General features: G+C 44.4%; 1 protein-coding gene across 4 annotated transcripts in view; it reads right to left on the bottom strand.

Annotated features, from left to right (window-relative positions):
* The window catches only part of ADAMTS14 (ADAM metallopeptidase with thrombospondin type 1 motif 14), a 94,516-nt gene that overhangs the window by 24,157 nt on the left and 43,257 nt on the right, over window positions 1–27,102 (bottom strand). For all 4 annotated transcript variants that reach the window (XM_081956486.1, XM_081956487.1, XM_081956488.1 and 1 more), the window contains 8 exons: window positions 24,861–24,944; window positions 23,643–23,799; window positions 16,174–16,279; window positions 7,929–8,072; window positions 7,067–7,199; window positions 5,678–5,791; window positions 3,615–3,763; window positions 1,196–1,371 (listed from right to left, as the gene is read on the bottom strand). In XM_081956486.1, coding sequence (XP_081812612.1) covers window positions 1,196–1,371; window positions 3,615–3,763; window positions 5,678–5,791; window positions 7,067–7,199; window positions 7,929–8,072; window positions 16,174–16,279; window positions 23,643–23,799; window positions 24,861–24,944 — 1,063 coding nt within the window. The remainder of the gene's footprint in view (window positions 1–1,195; window positions 1,372–3,614; window positions 3,764–5,677; window positions 5,792–7,066; window positions 7,200–7,928; window positions 8,073–16,173; window positions 16,280–23,642; window positions 23,800–24,860; window positions 24,945–27,102) is intronic.

Below are 27,102 nucleotides of genomic sequence, written 5' to 3'. Positions count from 1 at the left end.
TTGTTGTTGTTGAGATGCAAGAGGCGGTGAGCATGGTCACCCATGGCTGCTGTTGTGTTGCGGAAACACAACACAGCTGCTCAACAGCTGGATGCTTTTCAATCAAAGCACCACTCAACTGCAGGAGTAAACGGTGGTAAATAAAGAATGGAGCACGAGGTCTGTCACTGGGCCTGCTGCTCTTTTTGCAACGACCATTAGTGTGACAAAAGGGGCACGGTGGCTAGAGTTGTGGGAACAGCCATTAGGTAATGACATATAGGACGCATGGGGCATGTTCCCCCCTCTCTTCCCCCCCTCCGGCCTCGCCTCACCTCCTGTTGTTTGCACAGCAAGCAACCAGAGGAAATGGCGGGGACCGGCTGTGCATGCATTTAAATATTTTTTAGGGAGGGCTTATTTTCAGGGAAACAAGGTACTACCTTTTACAATCACTGCAGTAATAGCTATTTAACAAGAACAAGGAATGAGTTTCTCCGGTTTTAAAGAACAAGTGGTTTCAAATTTACTCATGCTTGAATAGCACTTTTTATTGTAAAAATAGGGTTAAAAGCATGTTTCTATTGTTCAAAGGGAAGTAACAGTCAAGGCCATGGGGAAATAAGCATTTCATCATCTCTGCCCTGATGATGTTCCTTAGCTTGGTAATGAAACATCTGCAAGAAAACCATCAATCTCAGAGAGCATCAAAAACTTCACAGTTCAACTCTAAGCTCCAAATATTCTCTTCTATTGAAAAAATATTTCTCTGCCCTTTGAAACATCTTTCTGCCAGAGATGAGGACTCTCCCCACCTTTAAAAGCTGGCTCTGTCAGTTGGCATGGTCCTTGAGGACAGGACTGCCCTTTGTCAAAAATGGTGTAGGATCTCCTGCTTGGGCAAGGGGTTGGACTAGAAGACCTACAAAGTCCCTTCCAACTCTATTAATCTGTTAAATCTGGAGGTAGTTGGTGCAGTGACCAAGAAGGCACTCTCTCTGCTCTGAACCCATGATTTTTTCCCCCCAATTTGTATTTAAAAGTATTGTCATTTTAATTCATTTTCATATTTGTAATTGTTTTTATATCCACAGTGAGAGTTTTGCCGCATATATTTATTTGTATTGTTCTAATTGTTCTTATGTTTCATAATGTATGTCGCCCAGAGTCACTGGTTGACATGAGCAGTTATAAGAAAATAAATAAATAAATTTACCCTCAGGATGCTCATAGGGGAGCCAGGTGTGTTTAGAGTTTTCATGGGTGTAATAAGAGTTCCGCTTGGAACACTGCTGAGCACGAAAATCCTCATAGGGACCTTGGCACTCTTCGGCGTTGCAAACCTGATATTCATACATAGCACCCGGACACTGGCGGCCACCATAAGATGGGCTGGAAAACAAACAAAGAGCCAATTCAGAGCCAGAGCACTCAAATTCTGCAGCCCGAGGCAAGTGGGAAGGGCATTCGTTTTCATTCATGTTAATCTTTTCTTTTGTTGGTTTAGATAAATGAAGAAAAATTATATTCTACATCAGGGGTGTCAAACTGGCGGATGCTTCACACGCAGGCCACACCCACCTCAGCTCTGCGAATGGGGAAAATGTCACAAAACATCACACAACAGCAACGTGATGCGGCAAGTTTGACACCTGTATTCTACATTGTTGTTGTTTTTAAAAAAAATGTCAAAGCAGGCATACTATGCATGTAAATGCAGCATTTAAAAAAGTAGGAACATTTACAAATAAAGCATATTTACTATTAACAATAAACTCTAAGTAGTTCTCAGGTTACAATGAATCATCCTCAGATTATCTCCAAATTTCCTGATGGATAAAGAGGACAAATAGAACTGATTTATCATAATCAGAATATAGCATATTAATGAACATTTACTCCAAATTTCCTGATGGATACACCTATCACTGAGGATAGAATAGAACCTCCTGTTGTGGAAATAACTACCGTATTTTTCCGAGTATAAGACACACCTTTTTCCCTCAAAAAAGGGGCTGAAAATCTGGGTGCGTCAGACACTGAATACAGCATTTTTTTGCCTCCCAAAACCTCACTTCCTTCAACAAAATGGCCGTGCGGAAAAAAATGAGCCAAAAATGAAGCATTTTTTGCTCCCTTTTGCCTCCTTCCCAACCCCCAGGAGCACTCTACAAGCCTCCTAAAGGCTATGCATGCCCTTTTTTGAAAAAAAATGGGCCTGTTTTCGGGAAAAACAGGCCGTTTTTGGAAGGTCTGCAGAGTGCAAAACCTTTTTTTAAAATTTGCCTCTTCAAAATCTGCGCCTTATACTCCAAAAAATATGTTAATGAAAATCTGTTGTTCTTTGAACATTGCTCTGAAGGTAGGAGCAGAACCATTGTAATATGATGTCCAAAAGGAATTGGAATGAAGGAATTAACTCTTTGCTGATAATTACAACTGGTTTAGCTACTCTCCAGCTCTAGGTTTATATTAGCTGCACTTCATCGTTTATTTATGTGCACCCATAAAAATGCACAATATTTACAGATCTAATTTTGTTAGAATTGACATTGTAGATAGTCATATACCAAAAGGCCATAAGGCAGTGGTGAAGCTCAAATTTTTTTACTACCAGTTCTGTGGGCGAGGCTTGGTCGGCGTGGTGTGGCTTGGTGGGCATGGCTTGGTGGGTGTGGCAGGGGAAGGGTATTATAAAATCTCCATTCCCTCCCCACTCCTGGGGAAGGATACTGCAAAATCTTCATTCCCACCCCACTCTGGAGCCAGCCAGAGGTGGAATTTGCCAGTTCTCTGAACTATTCAAAATTCCTGCTACCGGTTCTCCAAACTACTCAAAATTTCCGCTACTGGTTCTCCAGAACCTGTCAGAACCTGCTGGATTTCACCCCTGCAATAAGGGGAAGAGAGAATATTCTCATATTGTGGCATTTAATAATTGCTCTATGATTTTTTTAGCATAAAATATTTTATTTATTGTTGGATATATTAAAATCAGAAATCAGGATGTTATAAACCACCTGGGAAAGCCAAGGGAAATCATCAAAACCAGTAAAAAGTGAAAGTTAGAATATTTCGGACATGTGATGCGACATCTGTAAAAATATGGCATACTTCACTTAATCCTCCAGGGAAAGATTGAAGGCAAATGAGGTCCAGGCAGAAGAAGAACATCATGGCTTCAAAATCTAAGGGACTGGTTTGGACAAAACTCAGCAGCACTTTTTCATGCGGCTTTTGATAAAAATAGGAATGCCAACATGATCGCCAATGTCCAATCACAGATATGGCACAAAAAGAAGATGATATTGGGAAGAAAGCCAGTTTGGTGTAGTAATTAAGGCACCTGGTTAGACACTGGGAGACCATAAGTTCTAATCCCATATTAGGCACAAAGCCATATGGGTGACCTTACACCAGTCACTTTCTCTGAGCCCCTAGGAAACAGGCAATGGCAACCGACTTCCAAAATCTTGCCCAGAAAATTGCAGAGACTTATCCAGGAAGTTGTCAGTAATCCACATTGACTCAAAGACACATCCACACCCAAACAAGTTCAGGGAACTATATAGAATAGGTTGCTGAATAGGTTAGGTGCTCTTGACACCACTTATCCCACAGAAAACCAGACTTACGGTGGTCTGTTGCAGTTCCTGCTGCGGGAACGCACCCCACCCCCACAAGTCCTGGAGCAGGAACCAAATTTGGACCAGGAACTCCAGCCGCCATCTTGGCTGTAAGGTTGTTCTGAAGTCTTCCAGATGCAGTGACCCTTGAAACACCACTGGAACAGGAGAAGAAATAAGGGTTACCTGAACACCTGCCTCTTCATATCTGTCCAGTGTTAGTGAGGAGAGCAGTTCTACCGCCACAGAAGCACCCAGCTTTACAATAGGGTTCGGAATCTGTTCCTCCCACTTTCATTGGTCAGGCAGACAGGGATGACTGTGGAGCAATAAAGAAAGGTCTCAGGGGGGGCCTGGGTGGCACAGGATAGTCATGAAAAAAAAAACCTTATCACTTCTACAGCACCAGCTCTGAATCTTGGCACAGTCCGACAACATGCTGACACCTATCTGTACCTTATTCCCCCCCTCCCTACACCTGTATTTTCCAGTGGGAAAACCAAAAGTTTTCCCACTGGAAATGCCTTCATATGAAGGCATTAAACCAGGAGGCGTCAAACTTGGCAACGTTAAGACTTGTGGACTTCCATTCCCAGAATTCCTCAGCCAGCATGGACCCTGTTTAATGTAGGGGTCCTGAATGGAAGTCCATAAGTCTTAAAGTGACCACCTTTGGAGACCCCTGCATTAAACCTTCACGTTTATCTTCCATGAACGTAGTGAACACAAAGTACAAACAGCAAACAACGATATGTTAAAAAAGCAACAATCATCTTTTTCCTACTAACCAGGAAGTGTCACCGGAAGCAGTTTAGTGTTGCAGAGGATATCAAGGAAACCCCATCAGTGCAAAATAAAATGTGCAAAGTGCTAGGAAAATGTGCAAAAATGGTTGAACATAAGACTTCAATCATTATTTATTTATGAGCCGTGACGGCGCAGGGGTTAGAATGCATGGCCCTCAGCCAGCAATTCAATCCTGACCGGCTCAAGGTTGACTCAGACTTCCATCCTTCTGAGGTCTGTAAAATGAGGAGCCAGATTGTGGGGGCAAATATGCTGATTCTGTAAAGAGGCTTAGACAGGGCTGTGAAGAACTGTGGAGCAAGTAAGTCTAAATGCTATTGATATTGCTATGCATACCCCCTCCAACTGACTCAGGCACTCCAAAATTAAATTAAGGCCTAATTGTTTGCAGCCACTCAAATTACACAAAGTGCCAGAATAGGAAAGGCATAAGTTAAATCAGCATCTGTGAGGAATACCAAGCTTGGGAAAGGCTATAAAAAAAGTAAGGAAGTTACTCCTTTGACTTCAGGAGGAAGTTCTGGGGAATCCCGCGACTTTAGCTGCAACTCCAACACCTCCAATTTTTTTTTTTTTTGACTCTAAGTGGGAGTGGAGGTTGCTTACACATTCTAACATTCATTTTAAACCTGGACCTTCAGCTATGGGTATATGAATCGCAGTAGGCAAACAAATTTAACAGCTAATCAATTTAACTGGTAACAACCGAAAACAATTAATTATTAATCAATTCACCCAAAGTAATAACATTGCTATTTAATTAGTTGATCAATTTATTTCCTTCCTCCCTCTCTTTTTCATCCTTTTGACGTGACACTTAGCAATTGGGTTACCAGCCCCAACTGTTGCTAAATGAGATCTACTTATATTGTCAATTTGAAAAGAAAAAAAAATAGGCGTATGAGGTAAAGGATAAAAATGTCTATTTTGTCCCATAAGACATACAGCATGTCCACCTGTCTGTCCCAATATGGATGCAAAACTGTTCGGCTCCTACTAAAATGAGACTGACAACCCACGAGTGGTGGTATTCTACCAGTTCGGACCGGGTCACCCAAACTGGTAGCGGAAATCACGGGTGACCCCGCCCAGCTCTGTGGCATCCCATTTAGGCCATTTTTTTGCCAAAAGCGCATGCGCAGAAGGTTGTGCGCATGCACAGAGGTGGTGCGTGCAAGCAAAGTGAGCGTGCGTACTCACATTTGCGAACTGGTAGGGAAGGTAAGTATATACTACCCCTGTATCCCATTCAACAGCAGACGTACCTGGCCTGAAGCGCACTCCGTTCCATCCAAAGGTGGCCCTTTCTTTGTTTTACAGAAATAAGGATTGTCTGGATGGCTGCACCACAGCTGTTTGCAAGGGTCAAAAGTCCTGAACTGAAAAAGAGAAAGACCACATAAAGCTTATCACTCTTTCTCCATTTAAGCTAAGTGCATTTTGCTTTGAACAATATTTTATCCTTTAATTTAATGCAATCTATATTATTACAGGGTGGATTTTTTTTAAGAAATGGTGTGCATCCACTAAAGAATAACCTCATAAATTAAGGATTTATTAAGGTTATCTGTTGTCTACTATTTGCACAATTCCTGATCCAATAGGTTTGACATACATTCAAATTGAAGAGTTCAGCATAGATTTTTCCAACCACATTTCCCTCATTTCAAGGCAAAATCTTATTTCTTCATCTCAAAAGCTCCTGACTTCTCTAGTGAGCTTAACCCCTGGTGATTTCAAAGATATTCTCCTATATGGTGTGCCATGGCCTTCTTTAAGGATGTTTTTTTACTATTATTTCCAAATATAGCAGGGGAGTAGAATAGGAGAGTAGCTAAATATATCATGATATTATCATCATTTTTTTAAAAAAAAACACAATTTAGGAACCTGTCAATTGTCATTGCACACTTATTGTCATTTTGGTGTGCCTTTTCTTTGCTACAGATTCTCATGAGACTCATCTCACTCACATCTTTTTTTTTTAAGTGTAACTCTCAGAAATATTATTTGTTATTTTAACTTGCAGCTTTTTGGATAGAAAATATCAGCTCATCCCATAGATCAGATTTTCACTTTTATTTTACCTACATATATTTGAGGGACTGCCACAAAGAAGAGGAGACTTGACCTATTCTCCAAAGCATCTGAGGGTAGAACAAGAAGCAATGTGTGGAAAAAAAATCAAGGAGAGAAGCAACCTAGAACTAAGGAGAAATTTCCTGACAGTTAGAAGAATTAATCAGTGGATTGGCTTGCCTTCAGAAGTTATGGATGTTTCACCACTGGAGACTTTTAAAGAGAGTCTGGACTGCTGCTTGTTGGAAATAGTATAGGGTCTCCTGCTTGAGCAGGAGGCTGCTTGGACTAGAAGTCCTCCAAGGTCCCTTCCAACTCTATTATTCAATATTCTCTACGTAGGCTTTCCATCACCCTATCATGAAAAGCTACTCCAGAGGCTGAAGGGATTCTGTGGAACTGAACCGAATAGGTCAGCAGCAGCTGCTGCAGCTGCAGGACATGGCAAGTGGACAAATCTAAGGCAAAGCCACCCGTGGGTTGAAGCCAACATGTGATTCATTAAGAAAAGAAACCCTAGGACTGAACAGAAGGAAGAAGGAACAGTCCCACAACAACAACATTTCAATACTCACAGCTGTGCATGTTTTGTATCCCACACCAAAGTCAAAGCGGCATTGCTCATCCATAGTGTAATCAATTCCTGGCAATTCTGGGAGTCTAGGCCAGTCCTGCATAAAAGGGTCATCTAAGAGGCAGTCGTAAGAACTGCAGCACAAAAAAAAAAAAAAAACCCAGATTGTGCATCAGAGATTAAATGTTCCTTGCAGATTTATTCAGCTGCTCCAAAAATCCTGGCCCTCTTTAAGTTTCCGATTTTTTTTTCCGGATCAGAAATTTATTTCACCCTATTTCTGCATTAGATTGCATATATTTTCTTCTTATCTGCAAGAAACTCCAGACATATGCATTGTAAGAATGTGCTATCCATATTTCTATGGGCATATTTTCCCAATGTAATGTAAATATGTATACATTATCTGAGTTGCAAACTACACCACAACTTTAAGAAAGAATTAGTCACCCGACACAAAAACAAGCTTTAGAATAAATAGTATTTTTCTCCAACCCCAATATTCAAGCTGTTTAGTATTTTGTATCAGATTCTGTCATACTAATGGTTCTGTAAATTAACAAATGCCTTTTTCTTTCAACTGTATTCTTTCTACCCATTAATTTATTCTATACAAAATGAAACAGAATGATTTCAAAGCAAAAAAAGAAGAAGTTAAATGTACTGTTTGAGAGATCCTTGGTGCTCTCTGAGCTTGGTTGTTTTCTTGCACATGTTTCATTAATCAAAACAGCTTCCCCAGTAACATGTTACCTAGTTTGGGTAATGAAAAGTCTGCAAGAAAACAAGGAAGCTCAGAGAGCACCAAAGATCCTTCATTTCAACCCTGAGCTGCAAATATTCTCCTTTGTTGGTAAACTTACTGTATATAACGGTTCAACTCCTGTTTGCTACATCGGGACCAGTGATAACGGTGAAATGCAGCCTGTACCAGTGGTGCCATAATACTGCCCATGCCAGTCTCATCAGCACATTGGTTACCTTGGCCGTCATGTTCCATACCTAACCTGTTTTAAAAAAAAGTGGTACAGTATTTCTTGAGGTCTATGAAGCACTAAATCATGAAACGGTGCCAGCGTTCTGAATACCACTGAGTATCCCAACATGTTCATTGCCATGTGGTCTAAACTGCGTACAACTGTTTTTGCTATTAATATAAACAGATCTGCTTCATTCATTAAAAGAGATGAAATGGGCCTACCTTGCCAAAGAAATGTCAGCCAATAACATGAGAGCAAGTATCATCTATATCAGCGGTGTCAAACTCGATTTCATTGAGGGTTGCATCAGGGTTGTATTTGACCTGGGGGGGGGGCAGAGTAGGTATGGCCAAGGTGGGCATAGCCAGCTCGACGTCACTCGTGATAGGGACACCTTTGGCAGCCCGAGTGCTCTGCCAGCGAAAGTGGGGTCCCGAGCTCCATTTCTGGCTGCGATGGCCTCTTGCAACCTTCTGCCAGTGAAAACATAGCCCGTGGCCCTCCTAAACTCCATTTTCGCTGGCAGAGGCACCGTAGGCAGGTCTTTCACTGTTTCCAGGGCAGCCCCATGGGCCAGATCTAAGCACCCCGTGGGCTGGATATGGCCCCCAGGCCTTGAGTTTGACACCCCTGGTTTACATATTAAGGAAGAGTTGATACAACATGAAGACATTTTTCCCCAATCTGTTGCCCTCCAGATAGCAAATACAGGTAATTCTCGATTTACAACAGTTCATTTAGTGACTGTTGAAAGTTACAACAGCACTGAAAAAAATGACTTATGACCATTTTTCACACTTACAACCATTGCAGCACCCCCATGGTCATGTGATCAAATTTCAGATGCTTGGCAGGTGATTCATATTTATGATGGTTTCAGTGTCCTGGGATCATGGGATCTGCTGTCAGTTTCTGAAGGGTTAATGAAACCAGCCAAACACAGAAATGGTTTGAAATGCAGTTTGTATTCTTCCTTTGGCACGAACTGACCAACAAAGCACTAAGGCAATGAATAAATTGTCAGAGCTGCCACCCTGTGCTTCCAACCACCTTTTATCGCTACATTGGTAATTAAGATAAGCCACACCCCACGCATGCGCACACCCATCACCTTGTGACCCAGAGCAAAACCACCCGGCAATTAATCATGGATTGTTAGCATGAATTTCTTCGGTTTGTGTAGGTAGGACGATGAGTCTTGGCAGCTGGCCCAGTCTTCTTCCCTGAATGGCAGTTCCAGGCCTTGGAGCTGACATGCGGCCCCCTACAATGGAGACAACATCTGGGGAGCTACGAATTACAGTTAGTTAGGAGTTGAAGGACCCCTTTCCCCTGGTTTTGTGGAATGTCTGTGGTGGAATCTCGCTACCAGGTGGGGTGCCCTACAGTCCTTGCTATGAACCCAAGATGCCTCCGACAGGGGATAACCTTTCCATAAAATAAGGTATTGTAACCGTCCCCTGTGCCACCTGGAATCTAGTATATCTTGCACTATATAGTGCTGTTCCCCATCTATAGTAACCAGGGCTGGCGGCCATAGTGGGTCTCCTCTGATATCAGAGGCCTGAATTGATCAGAGCAGGCTGCAGTGGAAGACTGGATGTGTTTTCCCCAGTAGAGCGGGGAGTCTTAGCTGCACTGTGACTGGGTTAATAACTCGCACGATTGGGAAAGGCCCAATGAATTTGGGCCCAGGTTTCTTACATGGCAAAGGCAGACTGAGATATTTAGTGGACAGGTATACCCTCTTGCCTACATGGAAAGATCCTTGTGCCTTCCGCCTTTTATCGGCACTCTTTTTACATGTGGCAAAAGAGTGACATAACGCATCCCTCACCACTTTCCAAAGTTTTTGCATCTGAGCTATCCACTCCTGCGAGGTCATGTCATCTGGGTGCACTTGAGGACACTCCGGAATTGGGACAAACTCCTGCCCTGTGGCTACATGAAATGGGGCAAACCCCATACTTTTGTGCACTGCATAGTTATATGCAACTTCTGCAAAGGGGAGGAGTTCAGCCCAATCGGTCTGTTGCTACTGGACATAATATCTCAAGTAGCGCTCCACCATCGCATTTGTCCTCTCTGCTGCACCATTTGTTGTGGGGTGGAGGGCTGTACTAAGTTCCTGTGAAGACCCCACCATTGCCATGAATCTACGCCAGAACCGGGCAGTGAATTGCACTCCCGTCTGAAAATATCCTTTTGGGGATGCCATGGAGTCTATAGACATGGGTAATAAATAGTTTGACCAGCTTCCTAGCAGATGGAAATCCGGTACATGCTACAAAATGACCCTGCTTCGAGAACAGGTCTATTATCGTCCAAATGACCTTGTTCCCTTGGCTGTCCGGTAAATCCACAGTGAAGTCCATAGCTATCTGTTCCCATGGCCGGATTGGATCTGCAACCTTCTGTAAAAGTCCAGAAGGCCGTCCAGGCCGGGCCTTCATGGTAGTGCAAACAACACAACTCCTTACATATTCCTCTATGTCCCTCTTCATGTGGGGCCACCAGAACTGGCGTTTTGCTAACTGCAGAGTCTTGAGGAATCCAAAATGTCCAGCCAAGTGAACGTCATGGCAGCGCTGCAACAAGGCCACCCCTACCACACTTGGTACATATAACTTCCACCCCTTCAGGGCAAAGCCTTCTCGCTGTGTTAATAAAGTTTGATTTTCCTGATACCACTGGTCCATTGGGAGTGCTACTTTGATTGTCTGGAGAGGTCCTTCCCCTGGGCATACAGGTTTGGTGCTGATGGGGCCTGTTGAGTGGCTAACACCCTAGGCTATGAGGTCAGGATGATAGCCTGTACTAGATCCTCCCTTTTACTATAATACTGTGGTTTGCGGGAGAGGGCATCAGCTAGGAAGTTCTTGCCCCCCAAGGGGCAAGAACTTCTTAGCTGATGCCCTCTCCCGCAAACCGCAGTATAAGTACATACCACTTAAATACCACCATATACCACCACAGTATAAGTATATACCACTTATAAGTATAAGTGGTATATATTTTAATTGGAAGTTGAATCGCCAAAAATACAAGGCTCATCTAACTTGTTTTGGCGACAATCTTCGCGGGGTCTGGAGGGCCTCCAAGTTCTTGTGGTCTATCCAGACCTCGAAGGGTATCCCTCCCCCTTCTAGAAAATGCCGCCACATCAACAGGGCCACCAGATCACAAACACCTCCTTCTCCCAAATGGGCCAGTTGGGTTCGGTCCCTGTCAACTTCCTCAAGGTGTAGGCACACGGCTGTAGGACTCCTTCATTGTCTTTTGTAAGAGGACTGCAGCCACCACCACATCACTGGCATCTGCCTAAACCACAAATGGCTTATTGGGCTCTGGATGTTTCAATACCGGCTCTTGTGCGAACAAGGACTTCAGATGCTCAAACGCTTGCTGACATGCTGTTGTCCACATAACTGGGCTTCCCGGTCGAGGGTTTGACTTGAGCTGTTTTGTACGTAAGAGGTTGGTTAGTGGAAGGGCCACTTGGGCAAAGGATGGGATGAACTGGAGATAGAAATTGGCAAACCCTAAAAAACTCTGCTTGCAGGTTTTAGGAGCCTGACAGTCCAACACAGCCTTTACCTTCGCGGGGTCCATCTCCACCCCTTTAGGTGAAATACGTAGCCCAAGGTAATACAATTGTGTCCTGTGGAATTCACATTTTGACAATTTAATGTATAAATGTGCATCCAGCAGCTACAAGAGTTACATGGTCCTCCATGGTCTTGGTATATATAAAGATATCGTCTAAATAGACGAGTACCCCTTGATATAGATGCTCATGCAGCACCTCGTTAATTAGCTGCATGAACACCGCTGGGCTCCTTGCAGTCCGAAGGGCATAACCCGGAACTGGTAACTGCCCAGAGGACAATTGAAGGCTGTCTTCCATTCATCACCAGCCCGAATGTGTACCCTATAGTACGCCTCCCTGAGAGCTAACTTTGTAAATATACATACCTCCGCTAACCTAGCCAGCATGTCCTTCATTAAAGGAAGAGGGTATAGATATTCCACACAGATAGCATTAAGGCCCTGGAAGTCGACACAGAGGTGTAAGCCGCCATCCGTTTTCTCCTGGAACAGAACAGGGGCAGCTACCCTTGATCTAGCTGGCTGAATGAAGCCCCTATATGCCCTCATCTCTGTTAGCTCCTGCAGGGTCATAGAATACATCCAGGGCTTTGGCAGTTTAGCCCCAGGGAGCAGTTCCACGGCACAACCTGTGAGGCAGTGAGGGGGCAAAGTATCACATTCTTGTTCACTGCATACATCTCGTAAATCTGCATATACCTGAGAGAATCGCTCCTCCCCCACTGTATGTACTGATGGCACTGTAGTTCGCAATCCCACTGGGCCCTGGGCCGTGGTTTGCACCTCATAAGGAGCGGGTTCAGGACCGAGGCCTATTCTGAGATGCCTACTACCACCACCCTACCATATTGTGGGTACCCATTTGTCCAACCATGCCAGGCCTAGTACAATCTCCTCCATAATGTTGGGAACCACTACAAACAGCAAGACCTCCCGATGGGGCCCTATATGCAATACCACCTGATCAGTTACATGTGTGGCTGGTTGGCCTCCCAATAATGACCCGTCCATCTGTTCGAAACAGATCGGCCTAGCCAAGTTCCTGAGGCTCACCCCCAGACTATCAGCGACCTTGGCGTTCCTTAAGCAACGAGTGCAACCTGAATCTATCAGGGCTGTATATTGTCGTTGCCTGGTCACTTCCACCATTACCTGTTTCACAAACGGTTTGATAGGCTTGGTTATGATTGGGTTGGAACCCTCCCCACAGTCACTTCCACTGGTATTGAGCATAACACCCGATGGGCTGGAGTCAACTGGTATAGGAACCGGTTGACTCTGCCCATGTGACTTCTCCTAGCTGCCCCTCGTGCTCTTCCTGGCCACCCCCTTTTTTTTCCTTGGTGTGCTCACGGACACTGTAGGACCGGTCTCATGGCAGACTGCCGGTCTATGCCACGGCTTCCTGCATTGAAAACATGTTGTGGGTGGCCGGATGGGCGTTGTCCAGCTGCCATCGGGGATGGAGGCTACCCCAAGGAAACCGCTATCAGTTGCGGGGGTTTTGTGGCAACTCTGATACGATGCATCTACTACAGTCTTTGTCCTTGCCTACCCCTCTCCCATCCTGGCTTATCCTTGTGGAATTCTATAGCTAATTCCGTGGTGGTCTGGAACCATGCAGTCAGTCTAGGTGGCAGCCCTCTGTAGATGCAGGCCCAGTAGTGTTCGGTCAAGATTGGTCTTAAAGTAATGCACCACCAACCTCTCTGGCCACATCCTCACTTTGCTGGCCAGACGCCGGAACTCTCTGATGTATTCAGCTACTGGCTTCCCTTGTTGTCTTGTAGCCCGCAATTCTGCTTCCGCCCGCTGGATCCTGATGGTTTCTTCAAACCTCTCCTGCAGTGCCATCAGGAACAGACCAATGTCTGTGAGTTCCACAGCATGATCCCAATACAGATTAGCCACCCAGTCAGCAGCCTCTCCTTCCATCACTGCCACCATGGCCATCATCATGTCCCACTGCGATGTATACATATGGCCGTAATGATCCATGTGATTTAACACCTGGCCTAAGAAGAGGGCCACTCGTCCTGGGCTACTGTCAAACGTAGCCTGTATTGCCGGTCCAGCATCCCATCACTCTGGGCCCATAACCAGCTGGAGACCCCCTCTGGGTAAGGAGAGGGTGATATGCATAGCTCTCTCGCGCCGCTCGTCTCTCACAGGTATCCCATACCTCGTGGTGTAAACCTAGCCCAGGCTGTTGATCTCCTACTCTTGCAGCCCCTTGGGCACTATACTGTTCTGGATTGGTTATGCTGGACTGTCCAACGACTGCTCCTGCCTGTTGGGATCCATGTTCCTGGGACTCTCTCCAAGCACTGCCACATCCATTATCTCAGAAGCCCACTGCCCCAAACCTCTCCTGCAGCATCCATAGAGTTGGGCTGTCCACCGCGGTGGTGTAACTCCAATAGTCAGCTGAGCTGCGCCTTTCACACCATTGGGCAATATGGGTTCCAAAGGAGGTGAGCTGGGGAGCATGGGGTGGTAAGCCGCTGTGGTCCTGAGCCGCTGGCAAGCCCAGACACCAATCCCCTGCATGGGCTTGGCTCACACCGGCCTCTAGAGGCTCTGCTGTAGGCTTCCATGCCATCAAGTGGTCCTTAGACCTTACATCCAATGGTGCCTCTCCTGCTGGTCCTGACACAGCCTCCAGCACAGTTGTATTAGTTGCCACGGCAGACTTCTCCAAGCCCACAGCCTCCAACCCAACCACAATATCTTTAGCAATGGTGTGAGCTCTGACAAACTGTCAGGTTCCAAAGAGATAATGAAACCAGCCAAACACAGAAACAGTTTGAAATGCAGTTTGTATTCTTCCTTCGGCACGAACTGACCAACAAAGCACTAAGGCAATGTATAAATTGTCAGAGCTGCCACCATGTGCTTCCCACCATCTTTTATAGCTACATTGGTAATTAAAATAAGCCGCATCCCACGTGTAAGCACACCCATCACCTTGTGACCCAGAGCGAAACCACCTGGCAATTAATCATGGATTGTTAGCATGAATTTCTTCAGTTTGTGTAGGTAGGACGGTGAGTCTTGGCAGCTGGCCCAGTCTTCTCCCCTGAATGGCAGCTCAAGGCCTCGGAGCTGACATCCATTTTTGCAACATTCTGACAAGCCAAATCAATGGGGAAACCAGTTTCACTTAACAACCATGTTACTAACTTAACAGATGCAATTATTCACTTAACAACTATGGCATGAAAAGTTGTAAAATGGGAGAAACTCACTTAACAAATGTTTCACTTAGCAACATAAATTTTGGGCTCAATTGTGGTCATAACACGAGGACTACCTGTACACTGAACTGTGGATGACACCTACTGAAAGATTTCTGACCCAACGAAAGTCAAAATTTCATGCTCACCTTCTGAGAATGTTCTCACAGGTATGAGCTCCATAATCAAAGTTCCACAGCTGAGTTTTCAAACCATCACAGTCAATGTATTGCAGGCTGTGACAGGGGTGGGATTCAGTCAGTTCGGACCGGTTTGGGCAAACCGGTAGTTCTAACCATCAACTGAGAGCGAAGTGGTTCACTCCAACAATCAGGTGGGCTCTCACACCCCTGTGCTATTCTGACCTATATTCCCTTTTCTGAAGCCCAGTGCAATTCTGAGGCGGATTGCCATGCCTCAGCTGTTTTGCACCAGGTCTGCAGTAGAAGGTACCGTACTTTTCGGAGTGTAAGACACACCAGAGTATAAGATGCACCAAGATTTTGAAGAGGCAAATATTTTTTAAAAAGTTTTTGCACTCTGCAGACCTCCGAAAAACGGCCCCTTTTTCGCGAAAATGGGCCCATTGTTTTTTTTTTTTTCAAAAAAAGGGCATGCATAGCCTTTAGGAGGCTTGGGGTGGGGCAAAATTGAGCAAAAAACAGCCCATTTCTTGCTCATTTCTGCCCTCCCCAGCCCCCAGGAGGAATCTGAAAGCCTCCTAAAGGCTATGCACAGCCATTTTGGTGAAGTGGGCGGGGTTTCTGGAGACAAAAAAATGCTGTATTCAGTATATAAGACACACTCAGATTTTCAGCCTCTTTTTTGAGGGAAAAAGGTGCGTCTTATACTCCGAAAAATATAGCAAGTTTTCAAATTCACTGCGTGCGCACTCAGTGAACTGGTTATTACACAGATTGAATCCCACCACTGGCTGTGCAGGTTCCACAAGATCAGCAATGTACAATTTCCCTTACTTGATTTCAGAGCCCTGGGAGAAATTGCTTGGGCAGAGGTCAAGTCAAGGTTTTCTAAGTACACCTGAGACTTAACAGCTTTTTCCACAGCTTTGCATGAGAAGGAAAGTTTAAATGTGATGGTTGACAGCCAGAAGTTGACCTCAAGAGTTACAGATTTTTGAACAAGGTCCTGCTGTTAAAATTCCTGTTAATCTGAAATTTTTTTAAGAGCAGCTAGAGCTTCTACCACAGCTCCCTCAAAGAAGCAACAACCCACAACAAAGACACCGGACAACTAACGAAAAACCTTCTTCAGTAACTTACACGTGTCCTGTCTCATGAGCAACTACAAAGGCTGAAGAAAATCCATCTTCATGGTTAAGAGTGCAGCTACGCAGAGGGTGGCACATGCCAGTGACAGGAGCATAACCTGAAATAAGATGAAGGAGTAAAACAAAGAACAGAGTAGAGAGTCAAAAGGGGAGTGAGAGAGAGAGAGAACATGAAAAAGAACATATTAGAAAAAAGGAATCTCATGCTGGAATCGTTTTAATCATATTTTACACTTAGCTCTCCTCTGGGAGAAACATGTGAGTCAGAACTACATAGTCAGATTAAAGGAACCTATAAGATTGTTCCACATATTTCATAAAAGCAACTATGCTTTGAACCATTAATGATAAATGGCTTAAATCTAAGGACATGCTTATACTGTTATCATTCCTCCTCCCCAAAATTTGATCTAATAGCAAGAAAAATATCAACCCCCTCCTGTCCCCAAGTTATTACCCTAGCTAAATACAGAGCACAAATTAAGTATTTTGAACTTCCAAGGGCTTGTTGCCAGTTTGGATTCAGGAGCCCCAGGCAGAAAGCAAAAAGCAGAAAGTTCACTGGCTCTTTTATAGACCAACATGTATGGTTGTGAGCTACATTCAGGGTGATCAGTCACAAGCTATGAAAGCTTACAGTAGGGGAAAAAATCTAGGTCTATTCGCAAGGAAAAAGGATAATGTACCTGCAAATGACTTTTGTATCTGTCTCTACAAATTTTCACACAGGCAGAAAAAGAAATAAATATTCTATGCCAAAGTTGCAAATGTTTCTATATTACTTATCTCATGCCCGATTTTCCCCCTTGAGATATTTAACATCACTAAATAGCATTTCCCAGTTTGGTAATGCCAAATATGTTGATTATGTTGGCTTGAGAACTGTTACAATAGAGGTTGCAGTATATTTGGTATGAGATTTGGACTTAAGAGGCCAGTAGAATTTGTAGCATTATGATATAAAACTTGATTTGAATCAATTTACTAAGACTGCATTACTATTATTCTTCTTATCCTTCCTATTACCTAGCTCCTTTTTTACTTATGACTATAACCTTGTTGCTTGTATCTTTACGATTTAAATTGTTTTATTTAGTTTCCTAGTACCGTGTTTCCCTGAAAATAAGACATGCCCTGCTAATAAGCCCAATCGGGCTTTTCAGAGCATGCACCATAATAAGCCCTCCCCCGAAAGTAAGCTCGCCTCCAACTATTTAAGCGCATGCACAACCGGTACCCACCATTACCACTGTACCACCTACCGGTACAGCTTGCGGGGCAAAAAGAGGGCCCGCTGCAAAAAGAGCAGCAGGCCAAGCAAAGTGGTTCCCTCCAGTGCAAAGAGCCCGCCGCAAAAAGAGTGGCAGGCAGCAATGCGATCACCCCCTCCCGCCTGTTCCCTCTCGCGCAAAAAACACTGCCCACCCCACCCCAATGGTAAAGGCAGCCTGCCTGGTTCCCTTCCCCGCCGCCCCTTTAGTGAGTGGTGGCGGGGGGAGAAGCAAGGTGTGCCTCTTACCTGTTCAGCCCCGCTGTGTTCCTCGCCCTTTCGTCCAGTGAAGCCCCTTGTAAAAAAAAACCTCGCAAGTTAAACTCATGAGGTTTTTTTTACAAGGATGAAAGGGCAAGGAACGCAGCGGAGCTGTCAGTCTCCGGTAGCACTAGGACACGGGTCTCGCTTCTTCCCCCACTGTTACCCTTCACTAAAGGGACATCGGGGAAGAGAAGCAGCCAGGCAGCCGTTATCATTGGGGCTTGGTGGGAGGTGTTTTTTTGGCGTGAGAGGGAATGGGGCGCGAGGTGCGTTGCTGGCCTGCCACCTCCCACTCCACCCCCAATGTAACGGCTGCCTGGCTTCTTCCCTTCCTCGACGTCCTCTGACTAGTTCCTGTGCTTAATAATTGCTTTAAGAAGATGGTAATTATTCAGTATTTTGTTACTCTGTCTGATTAGCCCCCTGGGACTATCAGTTCTTGAAATGAGTCAGACAAGGCTACTGTTTTAGGACTTATTAGCTATTCCCCAGTATTTTGGGGTGGGGGGAAGGCAAAGGATTTATTAAATTTTCTAGCTCGGACCCGAGGCAACTGGAAACTCAACACAATACACTTTCTCCCTCTGTGCCTCTCTCTTCCTCCCTTCCCTTCCTCCGATTGGCTGGCGGCTAACTGTCTCTTGAGCCCAAAAGGCCAGGGTGAAGAGTATCTCTCCCAAAGGCCCATGAGGAAGGGCTGGGGACGGAAGAAAAGGAGTCTCATTACCCAGGACGAACAGCCAGGTCCCTAACAGCGGAGGCGAAGTGATAGGGGTGGATGACTAGGGAGAAACCCTGGGGGCGAAATAGGCAGGCAAAAGGCAGGAGGAGAACAGTCCCATTCCAGGCTAGGACGCACGTCTCGCTTCTCTCCCCCCCCCCTTCGCTAAAGGGACACTAAATCCTGTCTGCACTTGGTTGATCTACAATCTACTACTTATGACTGGAACTAGGTAGTAGATTTCAGAGCTCTGTTTCAAAAAAAAAACTTAGGTCCCATCAATCAAAAGCAAAACTTAGAAATCCCTGTTCTGTAACACAGCAATATTAAAAACAATGTCTATAATTCAGAAAATTAGACACAACCTATGGTTTTGGTTATTCCCTTTATTGTAATTTTAGATACTCCATTACTCTTAACCTGAATCTTGAATGTTTGTAGAGGCAGAAAAATCTAGAAAACAGCATATGTGGAAAATGCTGGCAGAACTATTGGTAGAAGGTACAATGAATGCCATTAAGGAAGAGGCATATGCCAAAGGACTGCCAAATATCTTCTTTGGTAAAGAATTTTGGTGAATTGTCAAGAGGGTAGAGAAGGCTGAATTTCTTATTAAATCATCCTGGTTTTCATTTCCAAGAACAAAACGGCAAATGTGTTACACGTTACAGTCCTCATTTTTTCCATGATGTAATGTTAATAGCCTCCACCATCCAGGCAGTATTTTAAAATATGACTGCCATTTATTCTCTGTTCTGTTCCTCCCTCAATGCAATTAAGATAAATCTCTACAAAGTCCATGTACATGAAAAATCTGTACCATGAAACCTCTGCACTTCCAGAATTCTCAACCAACAGACCCAATACACTAAGCGATAGCAAGCAGTAGAAGGCTGGCTGGAGTTTAACAAAATTAATGGAAAGGAGATGATAAAGAAATACATATTTTCCTCTCCATATAATACATAATATAATGTATCCTACACCATCCCAAGCACTACATTTTGGATAACAGAAGTCTCCATTTTTTTGCAAATGGAGTTGGAAAGTCAGACATCATTTGTCAATGAATGTCCCCCCCCCACTGAATCCAAATATTGCAAAGTTGCTGCAGTTTTTTGAAAATATTTGCAAATAGCTCTGACCCCTTTGCTGTTTGAAATTTGTAACAAGAAGAACTTATTGCACGGACCTCCCATAAAAGAGTACAGAGAAAAAGAACCGCTCTTATTAAAACAAATATGACTATGCTGAAGTTTATTTATAAGTTAAATGGGTACCTCCACCCTGTCCACCATTCTGCCCACTGCCCGTCCTGCTCTCGCCCCCCCACTTGTTCACACACACATGTCTCTCCAATTGGGCACTTGCATCAAGTTGTCCCCACAGCAACTTGCTCATGTTGAGTTGTTCTGAAACAACCTGATGGTAGTGAGTTGGCAGAGGGGACCTGGCAGTGGCAAGTGGGCTGCTGCCAACTGGTCGCCCCCAGCCACTCATGCTGAGTTGTCCTAGGTGCTTTAACCACCTTATGGAAAGCACAATTTAACCAGTGACAGGTTTTTTCTAAGTGGAATCCAAAGGAGAGAATCCAAAAAGTGAAGATGCAACCATGCATTGAAGCCCCCTCTCCTTTTTAATGGGCAAGAAATTGGTAATATGTTATGTGCAATACCCATTAAAGTGGTTAGAATAGAATAGAATAGAATAGAATAGAATAGAATAGAATAACAGAGTCTGAAGGGACCTTGGAGGTCTTCTAGTCCAACCCCCTGCTCAGGCAGGAAACCCTACACCACTTCAGACAAATGGCTATCCAACATCTTCTTAAAAACTTCCAGTGTTGGAGTTCCCACAACTTCTGGAGGCAAGGATTTGGACAGAATGCGTGTACGACTGCGACCCACCACATGTTTATTGGACCCGTGCCCCTCCTGGCTTGTACTGGCATCCTGGGAGGTTACACGAGACTGGCTCCTGGACCTAGTGAACGCCTCGCTGAGCGAGGGGTCTCTCCCGGCCGCCTTGAAAGAGGCGGTGGTGAGACCCTTGCTCAAGAAGCCTTCCCTGGATCCTTTGGAGCTGGCCAATTATCGTCCTGTCTCCAACCTTCCCTTTTTGGCGAAGGTTGTAGAGAGTGTGGTGGCCTACCAGTTTCCACAGCATCTGGAGGAAAATGATTATCTAGACCCGCGCCAGTCCGGCTTCCGCCCCGGTCACAGCACGGAGACGGCCTTGGTCGCGCTGGTGGATGATCTCTGGAGGGCCAGAGATAGAGGTTGTTCCTCTATCCTGGTCCTATTAGACCTCTCGGCGGCTTTTGATACCATCGACCATGGTATCCTGCTGCGCCGGCTGGAGGGGTTGGGGGTCCGGGGCACCGTTTTGCGGTGGTTCGGCTCCTACCTTTCTGGCCGGACGCAGCGTGTGTTGGCAGGGGAGGAGAGGTCGACCCTACGCCCCCTTACTTGTGGGGTGCCACAGGGGTCGGTCCTCTCGCCACTCCTGTTCAACACATATATGAAGCCGCTGGGTGAGATCATCCGTGGTTTCGGGGTGGGATACCATCTGTACGCTGATGATACTCAGCTGTACTTTTCCACCCCGAACCACCCCAACGAGGCCATCGAAGTGATATCCCGGTGTGTGGAAGACGTACGGATCTGGATGGATGACAACCAACTCAAACTCAACCCCTCCAAGACGGAGTGGCTGTGGGTACCGGCTCCCCGGTTCAGCCAATTAATTCCATCATTGGCCATCGGGGGCATTCAACTTGCCCCCGTGGAGCGGGCGCGCAATTTGGGCGTCCTCCTGGATGCCCGGCTGTCCATGGATGACCATGTGACAGCCGTGGCAAGGGGGGCGTTCCACCAGGTTCGCCTGGTGCGCCAATTGCGCCCCCTACTGGACCGGGACGCCTTACGCACAGTCACTCATGCGCTGGTGACGTCTCGCTTGGACTACTGTAACGCTCTCTACATGGGGCTTCCCTTGAAATGTACCCGGAGGCTACAGTTGGTCCAGAACGCAGCCGCGCGGGTAATTATGGGGAGTACTAGGTACTCCCATGTGACACCATTCCTGCGCGAGCTGCACTGGCTTCCTGTGGTCTATCGGGTGCGTTTCAAGGTTTTGATAACAATCTTTAAAGCGCTCCATGGCTTAGGACCTAGTTACTTGCGGGATCGTATTCTGCCCCATACATCCCTGCGACCAATCCGCTCGCACAGAGAGGGCCTCCTCCAGGTGCCGTCCACCAGACAGTGTCGAGGGGCAGCGCCTAGGAGTAGAGCCTTCTCTGTGGCGGGCCCAGCCCTGTGGAATGACCTCCCCCCGGATATTAGGAATACCTCTGACCTCCGCTCCTTTCGTGTAAAGCTCAAGACCCACCTTTTTCAAGTTGCTGGCCTGGCTCAACTTTGATCCAACTATATCGCTCCTGACGGGTTTTTTATTTGGGGTATTTTAATTGCATTCAATTTATTTAGGGGTTTTTAAACATTGTGTTTTTACTTGTTTTTATCTATCAGTTCACCTCCTCCTTGTATATGTCGTATATATGTCTTGGTATATGTTTTGTTATATGTATGTCGATATATTTATTTCCTATGTTTTGTTGTACGCCGCCCCGAGTCCTTCGGGAGAGGGTGCGGCTAAGAAATAAATATTTATTATTATTATTATTATAAGTTGTTCCAATTTCTCCTTAGTTCTAGGTTGCTTCTCTCCTTGATTAGTTTCCACCATTGCTTCTTGTCCTCCCCTCAGGGGCTTTGGAGAATAGCTTGACTCCCTCTTCTTTGTGGCAGCCCCTGCTATCATGTCTTCCCTAGTCCCTCTTTTCATTAAACTAAACATACCCAGTTCCTGTAATATGTTCTTCATATGTTTTAGCCTCCAGTCGCCTAATCCTCTTTGTTGCTCTTCTCTGTACTCTTTCTAGAGTCTCCACATCTTTTTTACATCGTGGCGACTAAAACTGGATGCAAGATTCCAAGTGTGCCCTTACCTAGACATTATAAAGTGGTATTAACACTTCACGTGATTTTGATTCTATCCTTCTATTCTATCCCTCTGATAGATTTCAAGTCTTTGATCCCAATGCTGTATTAGAGGGAGCCCCCTTGTGGAGTACTGTGAAGCAGTTACCATGGCAACTCCACTGTGCTGTACAGTAGAAGCCATTTTAAGGCACAACAGACTGTACCTTAACAGAACTTGAATCCAACATGCACACTATCACTGTCAAAAGTACTGTGACTTGACACTATAGATATAATTCAGTCCTTTTCATTTCAGCGGCCCAGGCATTCTGGAGTTATGCTGGAATACACACACAGAGACATGGATGCACACACACCAAGGGGTGTTAGGGGTGTCTTACCCCCACAGTATTCGTTTCCAGAGAATACATCATCTGTTTACCAATTTTGGTTGAAATTGCTCAAGGCGTTCCAGAGTTATGCTGGAACATACATAATACACAGAGCTATTTATATAAATTTCTTGCACATTGCAGATGGTCAGGACAGATGTTTCTTGTAGTCCCTTCAAACTCTCTAATTCTATGATTTTATAAAACTTGGTTTTTACCACCCGTAAGGTGTTCTTCCAAAGGAGTTAGGAGGAATTATTAAGCATACAGAAGCAACAGCACAGGACTATTAGGTTCTTTTTGGTAAAACCTGGTGCGAGTATAAACAGGCGATTTCCCCCTTTTTTGCTTCAGAAACCACAATTGTATAAACCAGGGGTCTCCAACCTTGGCAACTTTAAGACTTGTGGACTTCAACTCCCAGAATTCCTCAGAAGTCCACAAGTCTTAAAGTTGCCAAGGTTGGAGACCCCTGGTATAAACAACACAAGAAGGCAAAATATACTGATGTCAGCAGTCTGTTCTTAAATTGAAACCCGAATTTAATTGTCTTTTGCAAAACTTTTAGAATCCTAATGGTAAACCACAAGGAAAAAGTAGAACTGTGGATCAGACTGGGAAATAAAATTTTGAAAAGTCCTTGAAGAAGCCAATAGTGAGCTGGTTCCAGTTTGTTGTTCAGAAAGCAAAGTGAATGAATGCAAGTATTCACCACTTTGGCTTTAAAACTTTTATGTACTCACTACTACAAAGGCCTGGGTGAAATAAAAGGGCCTTTCTGGTGGTATCCACCAAACCGCACATATCTGATTGAGGTAAATACAGTACCTTGCATACCTGCAGGACCAAAATCTTGCCTGGTGAGGAATATGGCGTGATCATGGTATTCAGCATGTGCAGGATCTGATCGCTGTTGAGAATGAGCCCAGCGACACACTTGCTCCAGGCTTCGAGATGGGTTCCCTCGTTCTATTAAAGTGATGGACTGAAGGGAGTAAGAAAATACAAGGTTAGATCAACATCTCCACATGGCTTGACCTGAAGGGCTGTCTTCTCCAACCAAAATCAACCCACTTTATTTGTCCTAGAAAAGACTGCTGCTAAGTCCTTCATTTCCACTTCTCTGTCACATCACTTACGTTGAACAATAGCTTCTAAATTAAAATGAAGCCATCCCAGCTTTTGCCTTTTTAGAAACAATTGAAAACAGAGCTGTACCAGAAGTCCTATGGTTATGCACAAAGCTAGAAGCAGGAACATCTACAGGGAGGGGCCAACAAAAATCAAAATGGCAGCCATAACCAGGCAATCAAATGATGGATTGCATTGTTATGGCCCATCTTGATTTTTTTGACCCACCCTCCCTGCAGACACTCCATCTAGAAGGGATAAATCAATCACAGTCTTTGGATTTTACGCTTCTAGAAATATGTTATTTTCATTTTATATCACAGCTACTTCCCATGTTTTATCACCACCAAGAACCTTGGAGATGGAAGATGGTAATAAATCTAATAAATAAATTAAAAAACACTAAAGCTGGTCTATACGTCGGATGAAACAGAAGCTTTTGGCCACCATTAAATCCTTTACTGGCCAAGAACAGATGTTTGATCTGTTCATTAAGAATCTTTGGTTTGCTCAATCTTTTCCCAATATGCATTCTACATTCAAGCAAGAATGTCCTTTAAAACAACAAAACAAAACTCTGGGCAGCATTTGGAAGACTAATTCCGTTTCTAGTATGCTATGATTACACATATCCACTAAGGCTGTGTTCTTTGTAGGAGTTCTTTGACACACACCCTTTTTCTTATTTTGGGGCATCCTTTCACTTAGAGGATGATGGGCAAGTACCATTTATTTATGGCAATGGCAATGTTTGTATTACATCACTTTAAAAACAGCTCTTACAGGAGGAAGAAAAGGGGAAAAGAAAACACTATTCCTTCACCACTATAAACTTCTTCTTTAAAAATCTCTCCAAATCATTAGCAAACATTTAAATTAAATATATGGGCAAGAGTGACATTGTGTGTATTTTACCTGTCTGTATCCCACCATGATCATTCTAACAAGGACAATGTTTATGTGGACTCCCAGGGATTCGTCATGATAAATTTCATTTACCTGAAGCAAAAGAAAACATGTAAAAACCCCACAAATTACAATTATTTATGTGAAAGATTCCCCTCACCTCATTTGACCACACATTAACCCTGTGATTATTACTCTCAACATCGGTTCCAGCACCGGGTTAAAAACTAGGAGGCTGTGGGCTGTAGTCCTGTCTTAAGCACAAAGCCAGTTTGGTGATCTTGGCCCAGTCACTCTCTCTCAGCCCTAGGAAGGAAGCAATGGCAAACCACTTCCAAAGGCATTGCCAAGAAAACTGCAAGGACTTGATCCTCTCTATCCAAAATGTGAACTTTGCTGTCTTCCAATGAGTGACTTTTTTTGTCCATATTTTGGATAGAGAGGATCATTGCTTTGAAAGAGGGGTAAAGGAGTCCATCTATGTTAGAATTGAACAGCTCTCCCTTAACAGAGGGGAGAATACAACATCACCTATCTCCTTTCTACAACACAGTTCTTTCAACACTTCCAAGGAAATTTCACAACCTTTTGCATTCTGATTCAGGTTTGCTTGAGGGCACAAGTGGCCTCAATGATTCTCAGAGAGAGTACTAACGACCAGATGACTGCAAAAAATAAGATCCTCCTAGATCCCCCCACACACACACCATCCAGTCACAACTGATGAAGCTTCTTGGAAGAGAAGTACATCTTCTTCTTCCTCAAGGAAAAAACAGTCCAGTTGCTTTTTGAAAAAGCATCTTTGAGACAACCATGACCCGGATGGCTGAGAATCTCCACAGAAATTTAAGTCTGAAATACTAACACAACCCCCACCATCTTAAGTAACTTATTTAATTAGATAAATATTTCTATAATCCTGCAAAAGAAAGTCTCAGAACAATGTTATAATCATACAACTAAATCACACACAACTATCAGTTTAGATCAGCAGCTGAATTATCCACTACGAGTGATCTCTCTCACTTGAGAACTGCTTCCTTTATTATTCTTTTATTCCTGTATATTATTTTTTAATTTGGCAGGTCATTGATTGAACAAACAGCATTTTTTTCTTCTTTCATCTATCGGAACATCGAATGACATAGCAACCGTTTACACAAAACATTCAAAGCGCAACACCACATGTATAAGTATGTTTGTTTTTCAAAATGTTATTGCAGATTACTAACATTTCTTCTCTCCTATTTTGTCAGGTGCTAAGGAGACCTTTTTTCTTTACAATAAACAGATCGGCCTTTGATAAATAAAATGTACAAATTAGGAGAGAGAAAAACAGGTGACATATCACCAAAATGAACAGTCCATGTGGATTCCCTGTGGGGAGTTCATTAGCCATGAACTTCCTGCAAGAATTTTGAAAATGAAATGGTCAAAATGTGAATGGAACTTTTCCAGAAAAGGGGAAAAGTTCATAACTCAACACATCTGCACCTCAGTTTTTTCTGCGAGAACTCTTGTTAGAACATGAGTAACAAAAAAGAGGTTTCTTAGTCATGTTTTGGGGAGTTTGAAGCAGATCGGTAATGTCTATGAGAAATCTTTGTACCATCATCTAAGCCACTTAAGCTAATCTTGAAAAGTTCAGCAGGACCTGGGATACTGCAGCTGTCATAAGGTGAAATTTCCAGACAGAACAATTAATCAGTAGAATGACTTGCCTCTAGAAGTTGTGGGTGCTCCAACACTGGAGAGATTTGACAACTATTTGTCTGAAAGGGTATAGGGCTGTGATGGCGAACCTATAGCACACATGCCGGAAGTGGCACTCAGAGTCATCTCTCCAGGCATGCGAGCCATTGCCTGTTGCACTTCTGGGTTCCAGTGTGCTGGCTAGCTGGTTTTAATGCACGCAGGAGCGCTGGAAACCAGAAGAGCCACCCAGTGCACATGTGCACGCTGGGAAGATGATCTTCCGGTTTCCAGTGCGCATATGCGTGCCGGCAACCTGGTCTTCTGGTTTCTGGTGCGCATGTACACATGAAGACCAGCAACCGGGTGGCTGCTCTTCTAGTTTCCAGCATGTGTCTGTGTGCTCATGAGCTCCCATTTCGGCACATGGTGCCAAAAAGGTTTCTTAACACTTGTATAGGTTTTCCTGCCTGAGCAGGGGGTTGGATCTCCAAGGTCCCTTCCAACTCTGTTATTCCACATCCTAACCTAAGCGAACAATGATCAGCTGCTGAGCAGT

The sequence above is a fragment of the Natrix helvetica genome, assembly GCF_964273705.1.
Source record: "Natrix helvetica genome assembly, chromosome: 5".
In the NCBI taxonomy this organism is placed as follows: domain Eukaryota; kingdom Metazoa; phylum Chordata; class Lepidosauria; order Squamata; family Natricidae; genus Natrix; species Natrix helvetica.
The sequence above is the reverse complement of the archived record's forward strand: the minus strand, read 5'-3'. Positions and strand labels throughout refer to the sequence as shown.